Source organism: Lates calcarifer, linkage group LG7_1, assembly GCF_001640805.2.
Source record: "Lates calcarifer isolate ASB-BC8 linkage group LG7_1, TLL_Latcal_v3, whole genome shotgun sequence".
In the NCBI taxonomy this organism is placed as follows: Eukaryota; Metazoa; Chordata; class Actinopteri; family Centropomidae; genus Lates; species Lates calcarifer.
This window is the reverse complement of record NC_066839.1, coordinates 7982067-7999239: the sequence shown is the minus strand read 5'-3', so window position 1 is coordinate 7999239 and position 17173 is coordinate 7982067. Positions and strand designations below refer to the sequence as shown.

General features: G+C 40.5%; 2 protein-coding genes across 3 annotated transcripts in view; both read right to left on the bottom strand.

The window, feature by feature from the left end:
* Nucleotides 1–4523: 4523 nt before the first annotated feature.
* sytl3 (synaptotagmin-like 3) lies at nucleotides 4524–13719 on the bottom strand. Of its 2 annotated transcripts, XM_018661707.2 has the most exons (13): nucleotides 11154–13719; nucleotides 10529–10738; nucleotides 9539–9606; nucleotides 9016–9067; nucleotides 8838–8904; nucleotides 8674–8746; nucleotides 8081–8208; nucleotides 7343–7465; nucleotides 6949–7118; nucleotides 6746–6842; nucleotides 6451–6621; nucleotides 6242–6314; nucleotides 4524–5023 (listed from the first exon to the last, which is right to left on the bottom strand). In XM_018661707.2, the coding sequence occupies exons 1-13, from the start codon at nucleotides 11249–11251 to the stop codon at nucleotides 5016–5018; spliced, it is 1338 nt and encodes a 445-aa protein (XP_018517223.1). In that variant the 5' UTR covers nucleotides 11252–13719; the 3' UTR covers nucleotides 4524–5015. The 2 variants fall into 2 exon arrangements, with proteins under 2 accessions (XP_018517223.1, XP_018517220.1); XM_018661704.2 differs by lacking the exon at nucleotides 4524–5023 and having other exon boundaries at nucleotides 5871–6314.
* A 140-nt stretch (nucleotides 13720–13859) lies between these two features.
* enpp1 (ectonucleotide pyrophosphatase/phosphodiesterase 1) overlaps nucleotides 13860–17173 on the bottom strand; it is a 29351-nt gene continuing 26037 nt past the window's right edge. The window contains exons 22-23 of the mRNA XM_018661703.2: nucleotides 15657–15801; nucleotides 13860–15513 (exon numbers count right to left, since the gene is read on the bottom strand). Coding sequence (XP_018517219.1) covers nucleotides 15361–15513; nucleotides 15657–15801 — 298 coding nt within the window. The 3' untranslated portion in view covers nucleotides 13860–15360. The remainder of the gene's footprint in view (nucleotides 15514–15656; nucleotides 15802–17173) is intronic.

The window sequence follows — 17173 nt, the reverse complement described above, 5'->3', positions numbered from 1 at the left end:
TCCAAATGGCATAAGACATGCCCCTGAGTGACTTTGAGGTGAAAAATGTGGACCTGAAATTTTGACCTTTTTTCACTCCAAACGATGACCCGCCGCCTGTCGCCAACATCAAAAATGGTGGTGTCAACTTTTTCAAATACTTGACCAAAAACCTGTCCAAATCCACTCCAAATGGCATAAGACATGCCCCTGAGTGACTTTGAAGTGAAAATTTTTGAATTGAAATTTTGACCTTTTTTCACTCCAAACGATGACCCGCCGCCTGTCGCCAACATCAAAAATGGTGGTGTCAACTTTTTCAAATACTTGACCAAAAACCTGTCCAAATCCACTCCAAATGGCATAAGACATGCCCCTGAGTGACTTTGAGGTGAAAAATGTGGACCTGAAATTTTGACCTTTTTTCACTCCAAACGATGACCCGCCGCCTGTCGCCAACATCAAAAATGGTGGTGTCAACTTTTTCAAATACTTGACCAAAAACCTGTCCAAATCCACTCCAAATGGCATAAGACATGCCCCTGAGTGACTTTGAAGGTGAAAAATTTGGAACTTGAAATTTTGACCTTTTTTCACTCCAAACGATGACCCGCCGCCTGTCGCCAACATCAAAAATGGTGGTGTCAACTTTTTCAAATACTTGACCAAAAACCTGTCCAAATCCACTCCAAATGGCATAAGACATGCCCCTGAGTGACTTTGAGGTGAAAAATGTGGACCTGAAATTTTGACCTTTTTTCACTCCAAACGATGACCCGCCGCCTGTCGCCAACATCAAAAATGGTGGTGTCAACTTTTTCAAATACTTGACCAAAAACCTGTCCAAATCCACTCCAAATGGCATAAGACATGCCCCTGAAGTGACTTTGAGGTGAAAAATGTGGACCTGAAATTTTGACCTTTTTTCACTCCAAACGATGACCCGCCGCCTGTCGCCAACATCAAAAATGGTGGTGTCAACTTTTTCAAATACTTGACCAAAAACCTGTCCAAATCCACTCCAAATGGCATAAGACATGCCCCTGAGTGACTTTGAGGTGAAAAATGTGGACCTGAAATTTTGACCTTTTTTCACTCCAAACGATGACCCGCCGCCTGTCGCCAACATCAAAAATGGTGGTGTCAACTTTTTCAAATACTTGACCAAAAACCTGTCCAAATCCACTCCAAATGGCATAAGACATGCCCCTGAGTGACTTTGAGGTGAAAAATGTGGACCTGAAATTTTGACCTTTTTTCACTCCAAACGATGACCCGCCGCCTGTCGCCAACATCAAAAATGGTGGTGTCAACTTTTTCAAATACTTGACCAAAAACCTGTCCAAATCCACTCCAAATGGCATAAGACATGCCCCTGAGTGACTTTGAAGTGAAAATTTTTGAATTGAAATTTTGACCTTTTTTCACTCCAAACGATGACCCGCCGCCTGTCGCCAACATCAAAAATGGTGGTGTCAACTTTTTCAAATACTTGACCAAAAACCTGTCCAAATCCACTCCAAATGGCATAAGACATGCCCCTGAGTGACTTTGAGGTGAAAAATGTGGACCTGAAATTTTGACCTTTTTTCACTCCAAACGATGACCCGCCGCCTGTCGCCAACATCAAAAATGGTGGTGTCAACTTTTTCAAATACTTGACCAAAAACCTGTCCAAATCCACTCCAAATGGCATAAGACATGCCCCTGAGTGACTTTGAGGTGAAAAATGTGGACCTGAAATTTTGACCTTTTTTCACTCCAAACGATGACCCGCCGCCTGTCGCCAACATCAAAAATGGTGGTGTCAACTTTTTCAAATACTTGACCAAAAACCTGTCCAAATCCACTCCAAATGGCATAAGACATGCCCCTGAGTGACTTTGAAGTGAAAAATTGTGGACTTGAAATTTTGACCTTTTTTCACTCCAAACGATGACCCGCCGCCTGTCGCCAACATCAAAAATGGTGGTGTCAACTTTTTCAAATACTTGACCAAAACCTGTCCAATCCACTCCAAATGGCATAAGACATGCCCCTGAGTGACTTTGAGGTGAAAAATGTGGACCTGAAATTTTGACCTTTTTTCACTCCAAACGATGACCCGCCGCCTGTCGCCAACATCAAAAATGGTGGTGTCAACTTTTTCAAATACTTGACCAAAAACCTGTCCAAATCCACTCCAAATGGCATAAGACATGCCCCTGAGTGACTTTGAGGTGAAAAATGTGGACCTGAAATTTTGACCTTTTTTCACTCCAAACGATGACCCGCCGCCTGTCGCCAACATCAAAAATGGTGGTGTCAACTTTTTCAAATACTTGACCAAAAACCTGTCCAAATCCACTCCAAATGGCATAAGACATGCCCCTGAGTGACTTTGAGGTGAAAAATGTGGACCTGAAATTTTGACCTTTTTTCACTCCAAACGATGACCCGCCGCCTGTCGCCAACATCAAAAATGGTGGTGTCAACTTTTTCAAATACTTGACCAAAAACCTGTCCAAATCCACTCCAAATGGCATAAGACATGCCCCTGAGTGACTTTGAGGTGAAAAATGTGGACCTGAAATTTTGACCTTTTTTCACTCCAAACGATGACCCGCCGCCTGTCGCCAACATCAAAAATGGTGGTGTCAACTTTTTCAAATACTTGACCAAAAACCTGTCCAAATCCACTCCAAATGGCATAAGACATGCCCCTGAGTGACTTTGAGGTGAAAAATGTGGACCTGAAATTTTGACCTTTTTTCACTCCAAACGATGACCCGCCGCCTGTCGCCAACATCAAAAATGGTGGTGTCAACTTTTTCAAATACTTGACCAAAAACCTGTCCAAATCCACTCCAAATGGCATAAGACATGCCCCTGAGTGACTTTGAGGTGAAAAATGTGGACCTGAAATTTTGACCTTTTTTCACTCCAAACGATGACCCGCCGCCTGTCGCCAACATCAAAAATGGTGGTGTCAACTTTTTCAAATACTTGACCAAAAACCTGTCCAAATCCACTCCAAATGGCATAAGACATGCCCCTGAGTGACTTTGAAGGTGAAAAATGTTTGGACCTGAAATTTTGACCTTTTTTCACTCCAAACGATGACCCGCCGCCTGTCGCCAACATCAAAAATGGTGGTGTCAACTTTTTCAAATACTTGACCAAAAACCTGTCCAAATCCACTCCAAATGGCATAAGACATGCCCCTGAGTGACTTTGAGGTGAAAAATGTGGACCTGAAATTTTGACCTTTTTTCACTCCAAACGATGACCCGCCGCCTGTCGCCAACATCAAAAATGGTGGTGTCAACTTTTTCAAATACTTGACCAAAAACCTGTCCAAATCCACTCCAAATGGCATAAGACATGCCCCTGAGTGACTTTGAGGTGAAAAATGTGGACCTGAAATTTTGACCTTTTTTCACTCCAAACGATGACCCGCCGCCTGTCGCCAACATCAAAAATGGTGGTGTCAACTTTTTCAAATACTTGACCAAAAACCTGTCCAAATCCACTCCAAATGGCATAAGACATGCCCCTGAGTGACTTTGAGGTGAAAAATGTGGACCTGAAATTTTGACCTTTTTTCACTCCAAACGATGACCCGCCGCCTGTCGCCAACATCAAAAATGGTGGTGTCAACTTTTTCAAATACTTGACCAAAAACCTGTCCAAATCCACTCCAAATGGCATAAGACATGCCCCTGAGTGACTTTGAAGTGAAAATTTTTGAATTGAAATTTTGACCTTTTTTCACTCCAAACGATGACCCGCCGCCTGTCGCCAACATCAAAAATGGTGGTGTCAACTTTTTCAAATACTTGACCAAAAACCTGTCCAAATCCACTCCAAATGGCATAAGACATGCCCCTGAGTGACTTTGAGGTGAAAAATGTGGACCTGAAATTTTGACCTTTTTTCACTCCAAACGATGACCCGCCGCCTGTCGCCAACATCAAAAATGGTGGTGTCAACTTTTTCAAATACTTGACCAAAAACCTGTCCAAATCCACTCCAAATGGCATAAGACATGCCCCTGAGTGACTTTGAGGTGAAAAATGTGGACCTGAAATTTTGACCTTTTTTCACTCCAAACGATGACCCGCCGCCTGTCGCCAACATCAAAAATGGTGGTGTCAACTTTTTCAAATACTTGACCAAAAACCTGTCCAAATCCACTCCAAATGGCATAAGACATGCCCCTGAGTGACTTTGAGGTGAAAAATTTTGGAATTGAAATTTTGACCTTTTTTCACTCCAAACGATGACCCGCCGCCTGTCGCCAACATCAAAAATGGTGGTGTCAACTTTTTCAAATACTTGACCAAAAACCTGTCCAAATCCACTCCAAATGGCATAAGACATGCCCCTGAGTGACTTTGAGGTGAAAAATGTGGACCTGAAATTTTGACCTTTTTTCACTCCAAACGATGACCCGCCGCCTGTCGCCAACATCAAAAATGGTGGTGTCAACTTTTTCAAATACTTGACCAAAAACCTGTCCAAATCCACTCAAATTTGCTCAGTCATCACTCAGAGTCAAGAGGTATGTATAAATAAATAGTTTATTAATAAATATCCTGAGTATAATTCACTAATGAAATAAATACATCACATAATGTTTCTATGAAATACAAATACATACAGTTTGTCTTATTTACATTGTAACTATTTATTGTCACAAATGTTTCACAAGAGTAGTGCCAGTTGTTAACACATGCATGGCTAATCACTTAAGAATATCCCTGTATCTCCTTACAAGTAAGACATAGTGTGTAAACCATTCATTAACTGTTTACATACTGCTTATCAATGGGAAATAGATGAGTTATCAGAGAAATGGCCATTTAAAAGAAAATCTCTGTTGTTACCCGGGTCTATCTGAGCCCCTCCCAGTTGTCCCTGAGAGGGTTTTTGTCCCACAGGTCCAGGTTCATAGAGATGTCCTGGAGACCCTGTCAAAGAGCAGCTGGTGAGACGCCTGATCTCACCTTCAGAACTGGGCGTCGTCTGGACGAGCTTTGTGCCAACTCCCAGAGTCAGACACCTAAACACAACACACACACACACACACAAATAGCTATATAAACACACCCTCAAACCTATTAAATACTTAAACTCTTAAATGCACTCTCAAGAACACACCAGAACACACATAACACGCCTCACAGGCATGCAGACACTGAAATGGACACACAAAGAGACATGCAGCGCCACAATGAGGCATATTTACACTCTGACGCAGGTGTTCTGTCTGGTGTTTGCATTAATGGGAAGGTGTTTGGCACTTTTGATAAGGACAGTTAGTCGATCATTGCCATGTGGCCCAGTATTAACCTCCACATGGAGCAAGACAACATGTTACTGGTATCCAAAAGAGACATTTTCCTGCCCTCTAGTGCTGTAATTAAAGAACCAAGAGCTGAGGCTGCTCAAACATGGTGAATTTTATTCCCTTTAAACACCATTTTAAAAGCATCATTTATAATGTGAGGTTTTATTTATTGTCTTTTTATCTGTAAAGCTCATGTTATGTTTTTGGAGAGTGTTGAGTAGATCTTGAACTGTTTGTTAGCACATGTAGCACATCTGTAGCACATTAAACCACATGATAACCACACCGGTAAATACTGTATAATCTACTATAATGATCTAAAGATATGAGACATTTTACTAGCTGTGGAATTCTTATTGGACTGAATTCTTATTGTTTTAAAAATAATATGACATTGGTGGATGATGAAAAGTATGCATCTTAAGTCAGGTTTAATCAAGTTTATTTGTAAAGCCTAATATCAAATATATTGTATCAGTGGGTTTTTCAGACCCGAGGCATGGACTCAGTGGATCCAAACTGTGCCCAAGCTCTCTGAAAAAGACAATAAAAAGTAGCCTTTGGTGATATTTACATTTTATTTTAGATTAAAATTTAAATTATTAGTATGGTTTGAGGAAGTTAAGGGTCAAAACTGATTAATAAATAAATAAATAACAACAACAACAACAAAAGCAAGCTAAATACAAGGCTGCTGTGACTTCTCTTTAAAAGCTAACATTAGTGTTTTTGTGCTTATCAACAACGACAAAATCATCCATTTGCAATGCTTGGTGCGATCCTAAGGATGACCAACAACACTTACACTGTGTGAAAATGCAGAGAAGTTCTTAAGTTATTAAATCACGTAATATTATCTAATCTGGCGAACAGTCAGATGTGTCTCTTTTTCTTGCAGACATTTAAGGGAGCTGAGCTTCAGGAGCTCACCCTGGTTGTTGGAGCTGAATTTGACCAGTTCCCCTCCATCCTGCTCCACCAGGCCTCCAGATGGACTCTCAGCCTGAGCGACACAGAAATTGAAGGAAGAGGAAGTCAGTAAGCTCACATGCATTTTATAACAAAAAGAACAAAACAAAATAATCCATCAGATCTGTACAATAACAGTGTGATATCTGAACCATCATTTGCTCATTTACCTTTGGACACAGCGGGTACCAGTTGAAGTACTGGGAGGCTTTGTCCTCAAATCTCCAGCCATCCAGTGGAATAAGAACCTCACCTAGAAACACCTTCCTTCTCAGGGATCCTGAATGCCACACAGTGACTTGCAGTCTCTTTCCAAACAACAGGTGACGCTCTATTTGATACTGTCAAAAAAGACACAGATATACATATAAAAAGGTATAGAATTTGGCCAAGTTAAGTGTGATACAACACCAAACTGACAGATATATCATTATTGCTAGATAAATGCATTTGTGTTTCTTTTACCTTCAAAACTTCATTAAAAACAGGATCAGTTGTGTTTTTCTTCACTGCGGTTTTCATTTTGCCACTCCTTTCCGGCAGCACATAGAGTTTGACGTATCTACATACAGAAATAACACAGGATGCTGAGGTTTTGATAGAGTATGACACAATAAAAATGAGGTCATATTGTATCTGATGCACAGTGCAGAAATAATTATCCTTACGGGTGACACTTCCTCTTTTTGGCATCTCCGTAAGTGAGGTTTCTGCAGGCACCGACCGTGATCTCCAGACAGGAGGTGCTGGTGTTGTAGGCCAGAGCCAGCTCCAGCTCTCCTGCCACGGTGATGCCCTCAAAGAGGCCACACTCTGTGCTGATGCTGCTGCTACTGCCCTGAGGGAGCAAAATACAGGCTGTGGCTTAATATTTTATATTTAAAAGAAATGAAAGACACAATATGATGGATATCAATTCGATTAAAGTAGCACAGAACATCTAGACGAAGGGGATTTTATACATGAGCTAAGAGGCTGAAATGATCGCTATCTTTAATCTGATAATTTAACCACAGGATGTTGCTTGGGGACTTTTTCTTCTCTTAATATCAGCTTACGTACTCTCTTTCCTCCCGAGTACTCAGAACCAAAGGAAGTTTCTTCTTCAGCTCCGGTGGAGGAGCCTTCGTGATCACTGTCTTTGCTTTTCTTGAACAGGTTTGGAAGACTTGGGACTTTGAAGAGCTGCAAAACAGAAGAATGATCATTTTCTTTAATGTGCTTTTACACACGGTTATCACATTTACACCTAGTATAGTTGGATAATCAGCAATGTTCCCTCTAAGCTGTGCGCCTGCACAATCGCGCACTGCTCCCACTACAGCAAAACTATGTAGTGCATAAAATTACAGTGTGCGACAGTGTGCACGTCTGCTGTTGCTCACAGTGGTCCAAGGAATTCTCAGGGAGTTTGTGTGTATGCTCAGACACATGAAAAATTAGGGGGAACACAATCAGTACAGACTACATTATCTCTTAGGTCAGGACCTGGCATTTCTGGTGCACCAACAGATCACACTTTGAGACTTGAAGTTGTTATTCCTTGCTACCACCTGTAGGGATCACTAAAGCTCTTTTACTTTAATGGCCTTTTTCAGCAATCTCATCACGTCATGTGACTTTCTCAAAAAAGTCCACCTCAGCCTAGTCTAAACACATGAGGAGAATCAAGCATCCTGTGTGTGGTTGTGTCTGTTGCAAGGACTTATATTAGTCTGGTTTACTGCTTAGTATCTGAAGGTGAAATGACTCTTCCCTGTACTGGTGCAGTGACTGTATGAAATGTTGCAGCTGACTTACATGGGTAGTTTTGTTGATGTCTGTGTCAGACAGGCTCTTCTGCGTGCTGTAGGTGAAGCATGACGCTTTGCGTCCATTATCAACACTCAGCAGGTCTCCTTGCACATCATTTTGAGAAGTTGAAATCTCTGCGTTGAGAAAAGAGTCAGACATCAGACATAAAATCTCAGGAAAAATAAGAACCACGTGAAGGTGTGCTGAAAGAAAAACTATTTAGGACAAGAGGGATTTGTCCAATGCCTGGACAAATATTGAAATAGCAAAAAAGTTGAGTAATCAGAGGGCGTTTTTCAACTCGTGTAATAAAAGTTCTGTTAATGACGGTGGCATTATGAGGTCAGAGGGCTTTTTTCGTTGGTATCATAGAAATCAAGTTTCCGTTGTGGTTATTACTGTGTATGTATTAAGCTCATTGAGGCAGAGATCAGATTATGCTGTGATAACATCCAGAGGAAGTGATGCCACTAACGCTGAAGAGGCAATTTCACACTGAGTCGCATGTTGACACTTCCTGGCATGTTAAGTGTTGTGCTTTTGAGTAAAGAATTCGTCATAAATGCTGATGTGATGAACATGTGTATGTGACAACTTACTTCTGATGTGACTCGTGAAGGAAACCATTAGGTTTTCCATAGATTTGGTAAAAGGTTTTGAGTTTTTCAAATCCTGCAGATCAGAACACACAATTATTGGCACTCACTTCATTTATTTTATAATTTAACAGTAGTATAATGCTGGAAATATGTTAGTGCTTTACCCCAGATCTGCTCAGAAAGTGATAATCCAAATGGGGTGGAGGAGTGGGTGGCACAACTGATATATGGCTGTGAAAATATAGGGGAAAAAAAAAACATGTTTAATGTATGTACATATTTAATAAAATGAACCAAAGTAGCTCCAAACACTTAAAATCAACATGTAAATATTCATCATACCTCAGCACATTATAGGTCTTTAGTAGCTTCTCCCCAACTGTTTCATATTTGTCTGTAAAGAACAGAAATAAAATGAATGTCACGTGACTGCATGTGCAAAAGCCGCATGAGCAAGGTGGAGTTTGCTGCATCAGGACAATTTATATCCTCTGAGGCAAGTTGATGGTTAGATTAAATATAACTTTCATGTGATTGTCTAAAACTGAAAGTGATTATACACACTAATGTTACCAAATACGGCATGTATGTTAAAATAAATAATATTAATTATAATAAAATAATAATATTACCACTTTTTTTTTCTTAGAACATTTCTTTGCAACAGCGTAAAATTATACTATTGAATAATTCAGTAATTTAAACAAACATAACTTGGATGATCCATATTTTATTATTCAGTGGTTTTCATGGATCATATCAAGGGAGTATTAATAATAGATAACAGTCAATGTAAAAAGAAAAAAGAAAAAAAAAGAAAAGAAACCAACTGTGAATACATGCAGTTAAAGTATTGTAAACACACCTGTGGTGACTGGAAATTTCTTTGCCTTCTCCTCTAAAAACCACTCCCCCGACCTGATCTTCACTTCCCTGTTAAGAGGAAAAACACATGATTACATAATCACACTATTAGTAAACAGCACTTATACTGAAAAAGAGGTAGCAAGTGCAATTATTCTAGTTACTCTAACTGACTGTATCATTATTTTTAGGTTATGCCATCCCACTTGATGTCTGTCTGTCTGTCCGTCTGTCTGTAAGCCACTTGGCAGCTTTCCAAGTACATAGTCACTTATATTTACTCTCAACCTTGCCGATCTCCACAGACTGCAAACAGCTGGCAAGTGCTGATCATGACTTGGCCACATTGTTATTTTTAGGATGTGCTCTCCTCTATGGCTGTTTTTCATTTAATTAAAGTTGTAAGACATTTTAAGTCTTAATTTGAAAGAAAGTGGCTGATATATTGTGTATATTAAACCTGCAGTAACTGATATTTGGCCATTTGGGGCAGCAGAAACAAGCTGTAAACACAACGCAGACATGTCAGCACTTGTTAAGCTGATACACCAAACTTGTATGCAATCAGTTGGTTATTTCTACATCCAGCTGTTACAGACAGACAGACAGACAGACAGACAGACAGACATCAGCTTTCATTTGGAGTCATTTATCTGACCACCTGATGAATGTATGTCCAACATTTAGCTCTGTTTTTGCTCTCTGCCAACTCCTGAAAGAAATATCAGGCTTTTCAGCTACTTTCAAGACAGTTAAATTTTAAAGTTTAAAGGGACAAAGCAAGAGTCGGCAGAAATTATGTGATTCTAGATTTTTAAACAAGGTAAAATCCAGAGAGTGAGAAGTAAGAAGACAGAAACTGCAAAGTGACAAGTAACAGCTACAGTACAGATACTGGTACAGTCATTTTGTGCTGTGATCTGAGCACCACCGACTCAAATATTTCAGGTGCCTTTTGCATTAAACAGGAGGTTCAGTGCTATAACAGTACCTGTAGGCGTGGCAGACCGTGCACTTCCAGTCCGCTGCTCCCACACGGCACCTGCTACAGATGCGGTGGCTGCAGCCACGGCAAACTGCGCCTGAGTTCCAGAACTTTCCCAGAGGTCTCTGGCAGCGGGCGCAGGTCCGCTCACCGTACTGCCGGGCAAAACTCTTGGCACCTCTCCTCCTGAGCTCCTGGAGCTCGTATTTCATCCTCCTGTGATGAGAGAAGAGACACCTTTAACTGCTAGTGTCAATGGGAAAACTTCACCTCTGTCAGGACTGAACAGTAAAACTTAGACTATATTTATACTACAAATAACATATACAGTAGGAGACGGAAGGATCACAACTAGTCTTTAGTGCCTTTTTCTCTTTGCAGATCAGTGGTATTGCCTCTGTCTAAAGATAACAAACCCCCCTAACAGCACCTTTAAACCTCATAAATTTATTATGTATGTACATATAACATTATATCTTGTTTGTTACGAACCAAACCAACATAGGTGGTTTCTTATGATAATCACTGGAAGAGGGTAACTCTGCATCATTTCAGCATCATTACAACAAATTTCTCAGAGGTCAATTTAATTTGTCACAGAACATATTAAAGTGATCTAGAAAAGACTCACCTGATTCTGTCCTCTTCGATAATGCGCAGCTGTTTGTCCCTCCGAAGAACCTCCAGGACTCGATCTTTCTCCAGAGTTTGAAGCAAATTTAAATCCATCTTTGATCAACAGTCTTTGATGATCTGTCACTGTCACTGCTCCTCTTCTCTCTGTCTGTCCTCCTCTCTGCTTCACTGTCTTATTTTGGTTCCTGTCTCCTCCTCCTCTCCTCTTAAACCCTCCCCTCTCTTTGCTGGACCCACGCTCAGACCTCTTTAGTCTCCTGGAGCTGAAAAGTGAAAAAGATAGTTAAGATTATTCTACGTGCTGGCAAGATCCTTCTTCTCCTGACTGTGGTGTCCTTGGAGTCTCCCATCCACGTCAGAGCTGGATGAGACCTCCTGTGCAGATGTACAGCTTGTTGTTTCCAGTTGGATGATGAAACCTTTCTACCTTAGCAGCCAGGAAATACCCTCTTTTAATATTAATTTCTCTGAAGGCAAGTGAGGAGCTACAACTCTGCCTTCTGATGACGCACGTAGCTAGTTAGCCAGAATAACCATAGACCTGCTGCAGCACAGGATCTGATGACATTTGAAAACACAGTTACATTTGAGTAACATATAAGGGCTCTTTCCACACAGCTTTTCTCACGCTACCTATGTCCTCATCTTCCCCCCCTCTGTTAGGTCCCCTTTTCCAACAAGCCAGTGCCGCTTCCTCAGCTGCTGGAAGAGCAGTGATGCTTCACTGATGGCAGGGGCTGCTAAACAAACCAAATGCCAACCCTTGCATTATTGATGGCCGATGTGCGTCTGTGTTCTAGTCTCTCCTTTTTTCCCCCTATTTTTTTGCAGTTCAGTAGATTTATCTAAATCTAAAGCAAGAGGCCAAATCACAAAATGTCAAACTACTCCTTTAAGTTCTCATTCATCTCATGAGTGGGTCCAATTCTAATTTTTTTTTTTTTAATTTGTACAAACCATTTTCCTCTTCTGTAGCAGACAAATGAAACATGGGGAATGGGGGAAGTGGCCTGCTGAATAGCTGAATACCAGCCTGTGTTAGTAGATAAGAGCCTGTTCTTGTTACTATCCAGAGCTGCCAAGAGGCCGGAAAAAACAATCAGTGTCAGCTGTAATTAGTAATTAGACATCATGGCTCCCAGAGGGACACAGCTGTTATCTGTCCTCTGCTGACGTGCACCATGCCTAAAGGGATTCTCTCAAGTTGTAAATATCAATGAGGCAAGATGGGAAATATTCTGCTAGAAGGAGGTTGTGATGCAGCAGGGGGATTTCTTCATGCTTGTCTGTGATGTGATCCCTCATTTGAACACTGCCAGCCCTCAGATTAACAGTTTGATATAGGGCTCATGATCATTTCGCCAGTACAAGCACAGTCATTTCACTCACGCCTTTACTATGCAGAGGACTATAATGATTCAGGCTATCCGTGGTTTAAGTGGTGACTCTGAGTTCACATCCGAGAATAGAGGGTGGGAACTCAAAATCAGCCCACCGCAGCAGTGACAGTAAAGGACACCTGACTGATTACATAGGGACCCAAATACGATGTCTGAACGCTGTGAGACAGACCAACACAGTCGCAAGCTCTCTGAAACATTTCCCACCCAGAGGCAGGGGCTTCCTGGAAGACCCGTGTGAATGACTACATACCTCGAGTCAGCTCTGGCAGCACGTCTGCGCATACGGCCAGACTGATCACCACAAGCAAATTCCAAATAAAAACCCACCGAATGTCATGACTACACTTTTAGAAAAAATGACTTGTTATTCCAAAACCTGACTGGGTCACGCAAAACCTCTGCTGCGAGCTGAAAGTCACCCAAAATATTTGAAGGAATTTATCTGCATGGTGTTGACATCTGTGCAGTAGGTTTCCAAGTAGTTTTTAACAGTGCAAGGTTCATGAAATTCTTCACAGTAATTCAGTCAGTTAAAAATAAGCTCAGCAAAGATGGACATACAGGAAATTCACGTGTAACAAAACTTGAAACTTTACATATTTCACTTTCACTGTACTGCTCTGATGCATGCAGTCTCCATAGGTACACCTGCAAACATTCATGCATGCGCAAAAGAAAATAATGATTCAGATGTGTTACACATGTCAGCATGTGACACCAAAATGCAGAATGTAAATACACCTCATTCAGTCTTGAGGGAAGAAAACGATGCTACACTGCAAAGACAAAAGGAAACTTCCACTTATACAGTCACTTGGGATTTTTCACTTGAAGATGATTAAAAAATGAACTGTGATTATGAAACATTTACTCAACACCTTCCCCCTTGCTACACGTCTACTGACACATCTGAAAAATAATGTGACAATCAAGCCCCTCTTATACAACAGCGTCAAAAAGAAAGCAAGCTCAGATTAGAGACATGGGAACTAGGTCACTGCAGACATAAGAGGTGCAGAGCAAATATCTGCAAGATCTTACCTTCAGGCACACTGCACTGCCGGTTTGGTCAGCCTGAGGAAGTGGCAGATTTTATACACTGAAGAGAACATACAGAGCTCAGTTTCCTTCCTTGTTGCATTCACACATTAACAGTGCAACTGCTAGTTCGTATATATTTTGCTCTCATCTGAAAGATTTCCTCTGCTTTCCTGTGTAATATTGCATGCAGAAAGTTTTTATTTGCAGGCCTGATCTGGGCAGGAAAGGGTTATAGATGAAGAATTCAAGCGACAACGTCAGAATAGAAGAGTTTTTATATGAAATTGTGTATTTGTTCATAGCTACCATTTCTGACAATACTGAAAAAAACTAACACATAATGGAAATGTCTAAATCTGAATTTTTCATTCTCCACAAATTATTTGCCAACTTTGACTTCCAAATTGTCGCTGTGAAGTAGAAAATGAACAAAGAGTGTGATGATCCCAAAAATAATACCCACAAACACACATTTGCACACAGTCATAGACAGATTACTGAACAGGCCTAGTGGGCACAGACAACCTCTCTTCATCTCCAGCTCTCATCAAGTAAAAACTGAAGTTCAGCTGCAGTTTTTCAACCAACAGAAGCACCTCAGAGTTCTGCTTCACCGGCAGAATGTTACTGAAAGAGATCCAAAACGACCTCAAAGAGGAACAAAATGATCTCAAAGGCAACAGCGGTTGCAAATGAGCACAGGAAGACACAACTACAGAAGTGCAAAACAAACAAACGAACAAAAAAGAGTAACAGACGCAAATGGTCACAAAGAGATGCAAAACGATGATGAAATTTTCACAAACGGACGCAAAATGGCCACCAAAAGATATAAAAGACTAAAAACGAGTCATGTTATTTGTGTCATTTTGTCTCTCTTTCAGTCTGGGAGTCATGCTCCCATGTAGAAGAGATGGGAGGCCTTATACATGTCTGTGCCCAAGGGCAAATTAATCTCATTATCCATCCATACATACAGTACATATACTGTATATGCACTCACGCACGCACACACACACACACACACACACACACACAGTTGAATATTTCTCTTATCAAATGTCATTAACTAACCAAAAATGTACAAAATACTAAAAACAACATTGGTGCTGTATTAAGAAAATACAGCAATAACAACCATGGAAATACAATGACAACATGTAGCAGGTGGAAACTTGGAAACAATTTCTACTTGAGGAGCAAATTAAATTCTCGTATTGGGTGTTTTTCCAGCTGCTGCTCTAGGTGCATGGCAGGATTCCCTCAACAAACAACAGATGTAAATGTTCCCTGATCGTCATGGTGTTCCCTGAAATGCCACTATCAATAAAAGCATCTGTGGTATAAATACTTCTTCCAAATATAAATGCTTCTTTTTCCCTTTTGTTTTTTTCCCATCTGAGGAAATATTCTGGAGCCATTCAGCAGCTCTGATGGCATCTTTGGTTCAAAGCTCTTTCATAAGTTACCCTCTGAATTTTCTTTGTACAAACATCTTTAAAAACATGATTAAAAAAAGCATGGCTTTCACACATTGAATAATTTTTAAACTGGTTTTGGAATCAGACAAATTACTTTTTTAAAAAATGGCTGGATGGAACTTTAAATTGGGATTTATGTAGGTCTCAAAATAAAGTGAAGCATCCTGTTAAACTCACTGAGAGTGGATTAATTGTGTGTCCGCATGGACAAAGGCCTGTTGTGCAGACCAATATGGCTTCCTTTGGAAATTACAACTTTACTTGAAAATGTCTGATTTTAAGCAGTAGGTAGAAACGTCTTGAGCTGTAGCGTCTCTTCCACTGATAACCTGTCGTGGTAGAAGCTCAGACCGGTCAGGAGCTCGATGTCTCTGACCCGAGCGGTGTGAAAATGTAGCCAGTCCTCCACCCACGTCAAGTCTGACCCAGTCTGAAAAGGAGTTTTAAAAAAAATCTGTTAATGGGTGATCTATTTTAAAACTTCTCAGCTTTGATATTTTTTTCCATTGTGGGATTTGTCAGCAGGTTTCCACAGAGGTAAACTGAAGGAGGAGTAGTAGGGGTGTTACTCACAGCACAGCTCTCTGTGTGGTCAGGTCTGTGGGGCAGGATGAAGGACTTGGCCTGCAGTGGGCCTTTGCAGTTGACAGGGCTGAAGGTCGAGTTTCCACAGCTGGTAAGGATCACGAAGAAATGTGTCGGGATGGGTGCTTCATTCCTGGAGAGACAAGAGATCACAGGGACTAACAAACTGCTGCAAACAAAAAACCCTTGATTATCATTTATTAGTGATATCACCAAAGGATAGAGTCTTAATTTAAAAAAAACAAACAAACAAAAAAAAAAACACAGTTCTTATAGTAACAGGAAGTGCAGTTTAAAAATAAATGGCGGAGTCAATGAAATCAGTGACATCACCAAAGGGCTGCGTCTGAGTTTAAAAGAAAACATGTTACAGCATGTGCAGTTTAAAATAAATGGAGGAATCTCTGTTGATTTTCTCAACAACCACTCATCCTAAAAACTTCACAGTGGACAATGCGTTTGAAGTCATGAGCGGTTGTTCAGAAATACAAAATACAGACAGACAAACAGATAGTTAGCGATTAGACCGTTAGAGATTCCTCCATGTATGTCAGATGAAGAAATGGACAGTCAAAAACTCAGCCAATCTGCTTCATACGCACTGTGTGGGTGTAGTATCATCAGATTTCATCAACAGTGATTAAACAACCCCCCACTGTCACTGTCATTAAAATGTTGCCATATCTTGATGGTACTTCGGAGTAGATAACATAACATTTTTCCAACTGAGTCCCACCCACTTCGAACTAAACAAAAATTACAGAGATCTCGCAAGCGACAAAATATTTTTCAAACGTCAGCTGACAATTGTGCAACCATGTAGAAACTAACTGTTTAAGGTAAGAAGCTGAATGAGAAAACACATTTTCAGGGCCTATAAGGTGCAGAGAGAGTAACCACAGCATTAAATACAAATAGCCTAAGGCTAGTTTAATTCACCATAAAAGTGAATACTTTTGGGATGTTAAAATAGACCTTAAGTCTTGAGAAATGAAGGCTTTGTATACTTGAGTGCAAAGTATTTTGTAGAAAAAATATCTTGACAAGACCTTCATATCTGTTGAGCTACAGTACATATTTGGACCTTGAGATCTACAATTGGTCATTTCCAAATGTGGCCTGTTTGATGTCATCAAAAGCCCTGAGGTCCACTACCTGCAGAAGTGGAGAAGTATTAGTGGGGAAACTGAGACCTGACAGAAGTTTCATTATAAACCACAATTTACTAAGCACAGTTAAAGACATTCCTCTTTCCTCTGTAACCAACGTGTTTCGTGATTTCATGCTGATCTTTTTCGAGGAAAGTAGAGACTGAGCTGCATTTGTGAAATAAACTTGAGTAAACTTATGTTGCTGATTGATTATCAGTCGAAGAAATTCATTGAAAATTATTGAGCAACCTTTTTTTTTTTTTTTTTTGAGCAAAAATACAAAAATATTCACCTTTTCCTGGCCTCTCAAAAGTGGGAGTTCACGATACTAAACTGAATATCTTTGGCTTTTGG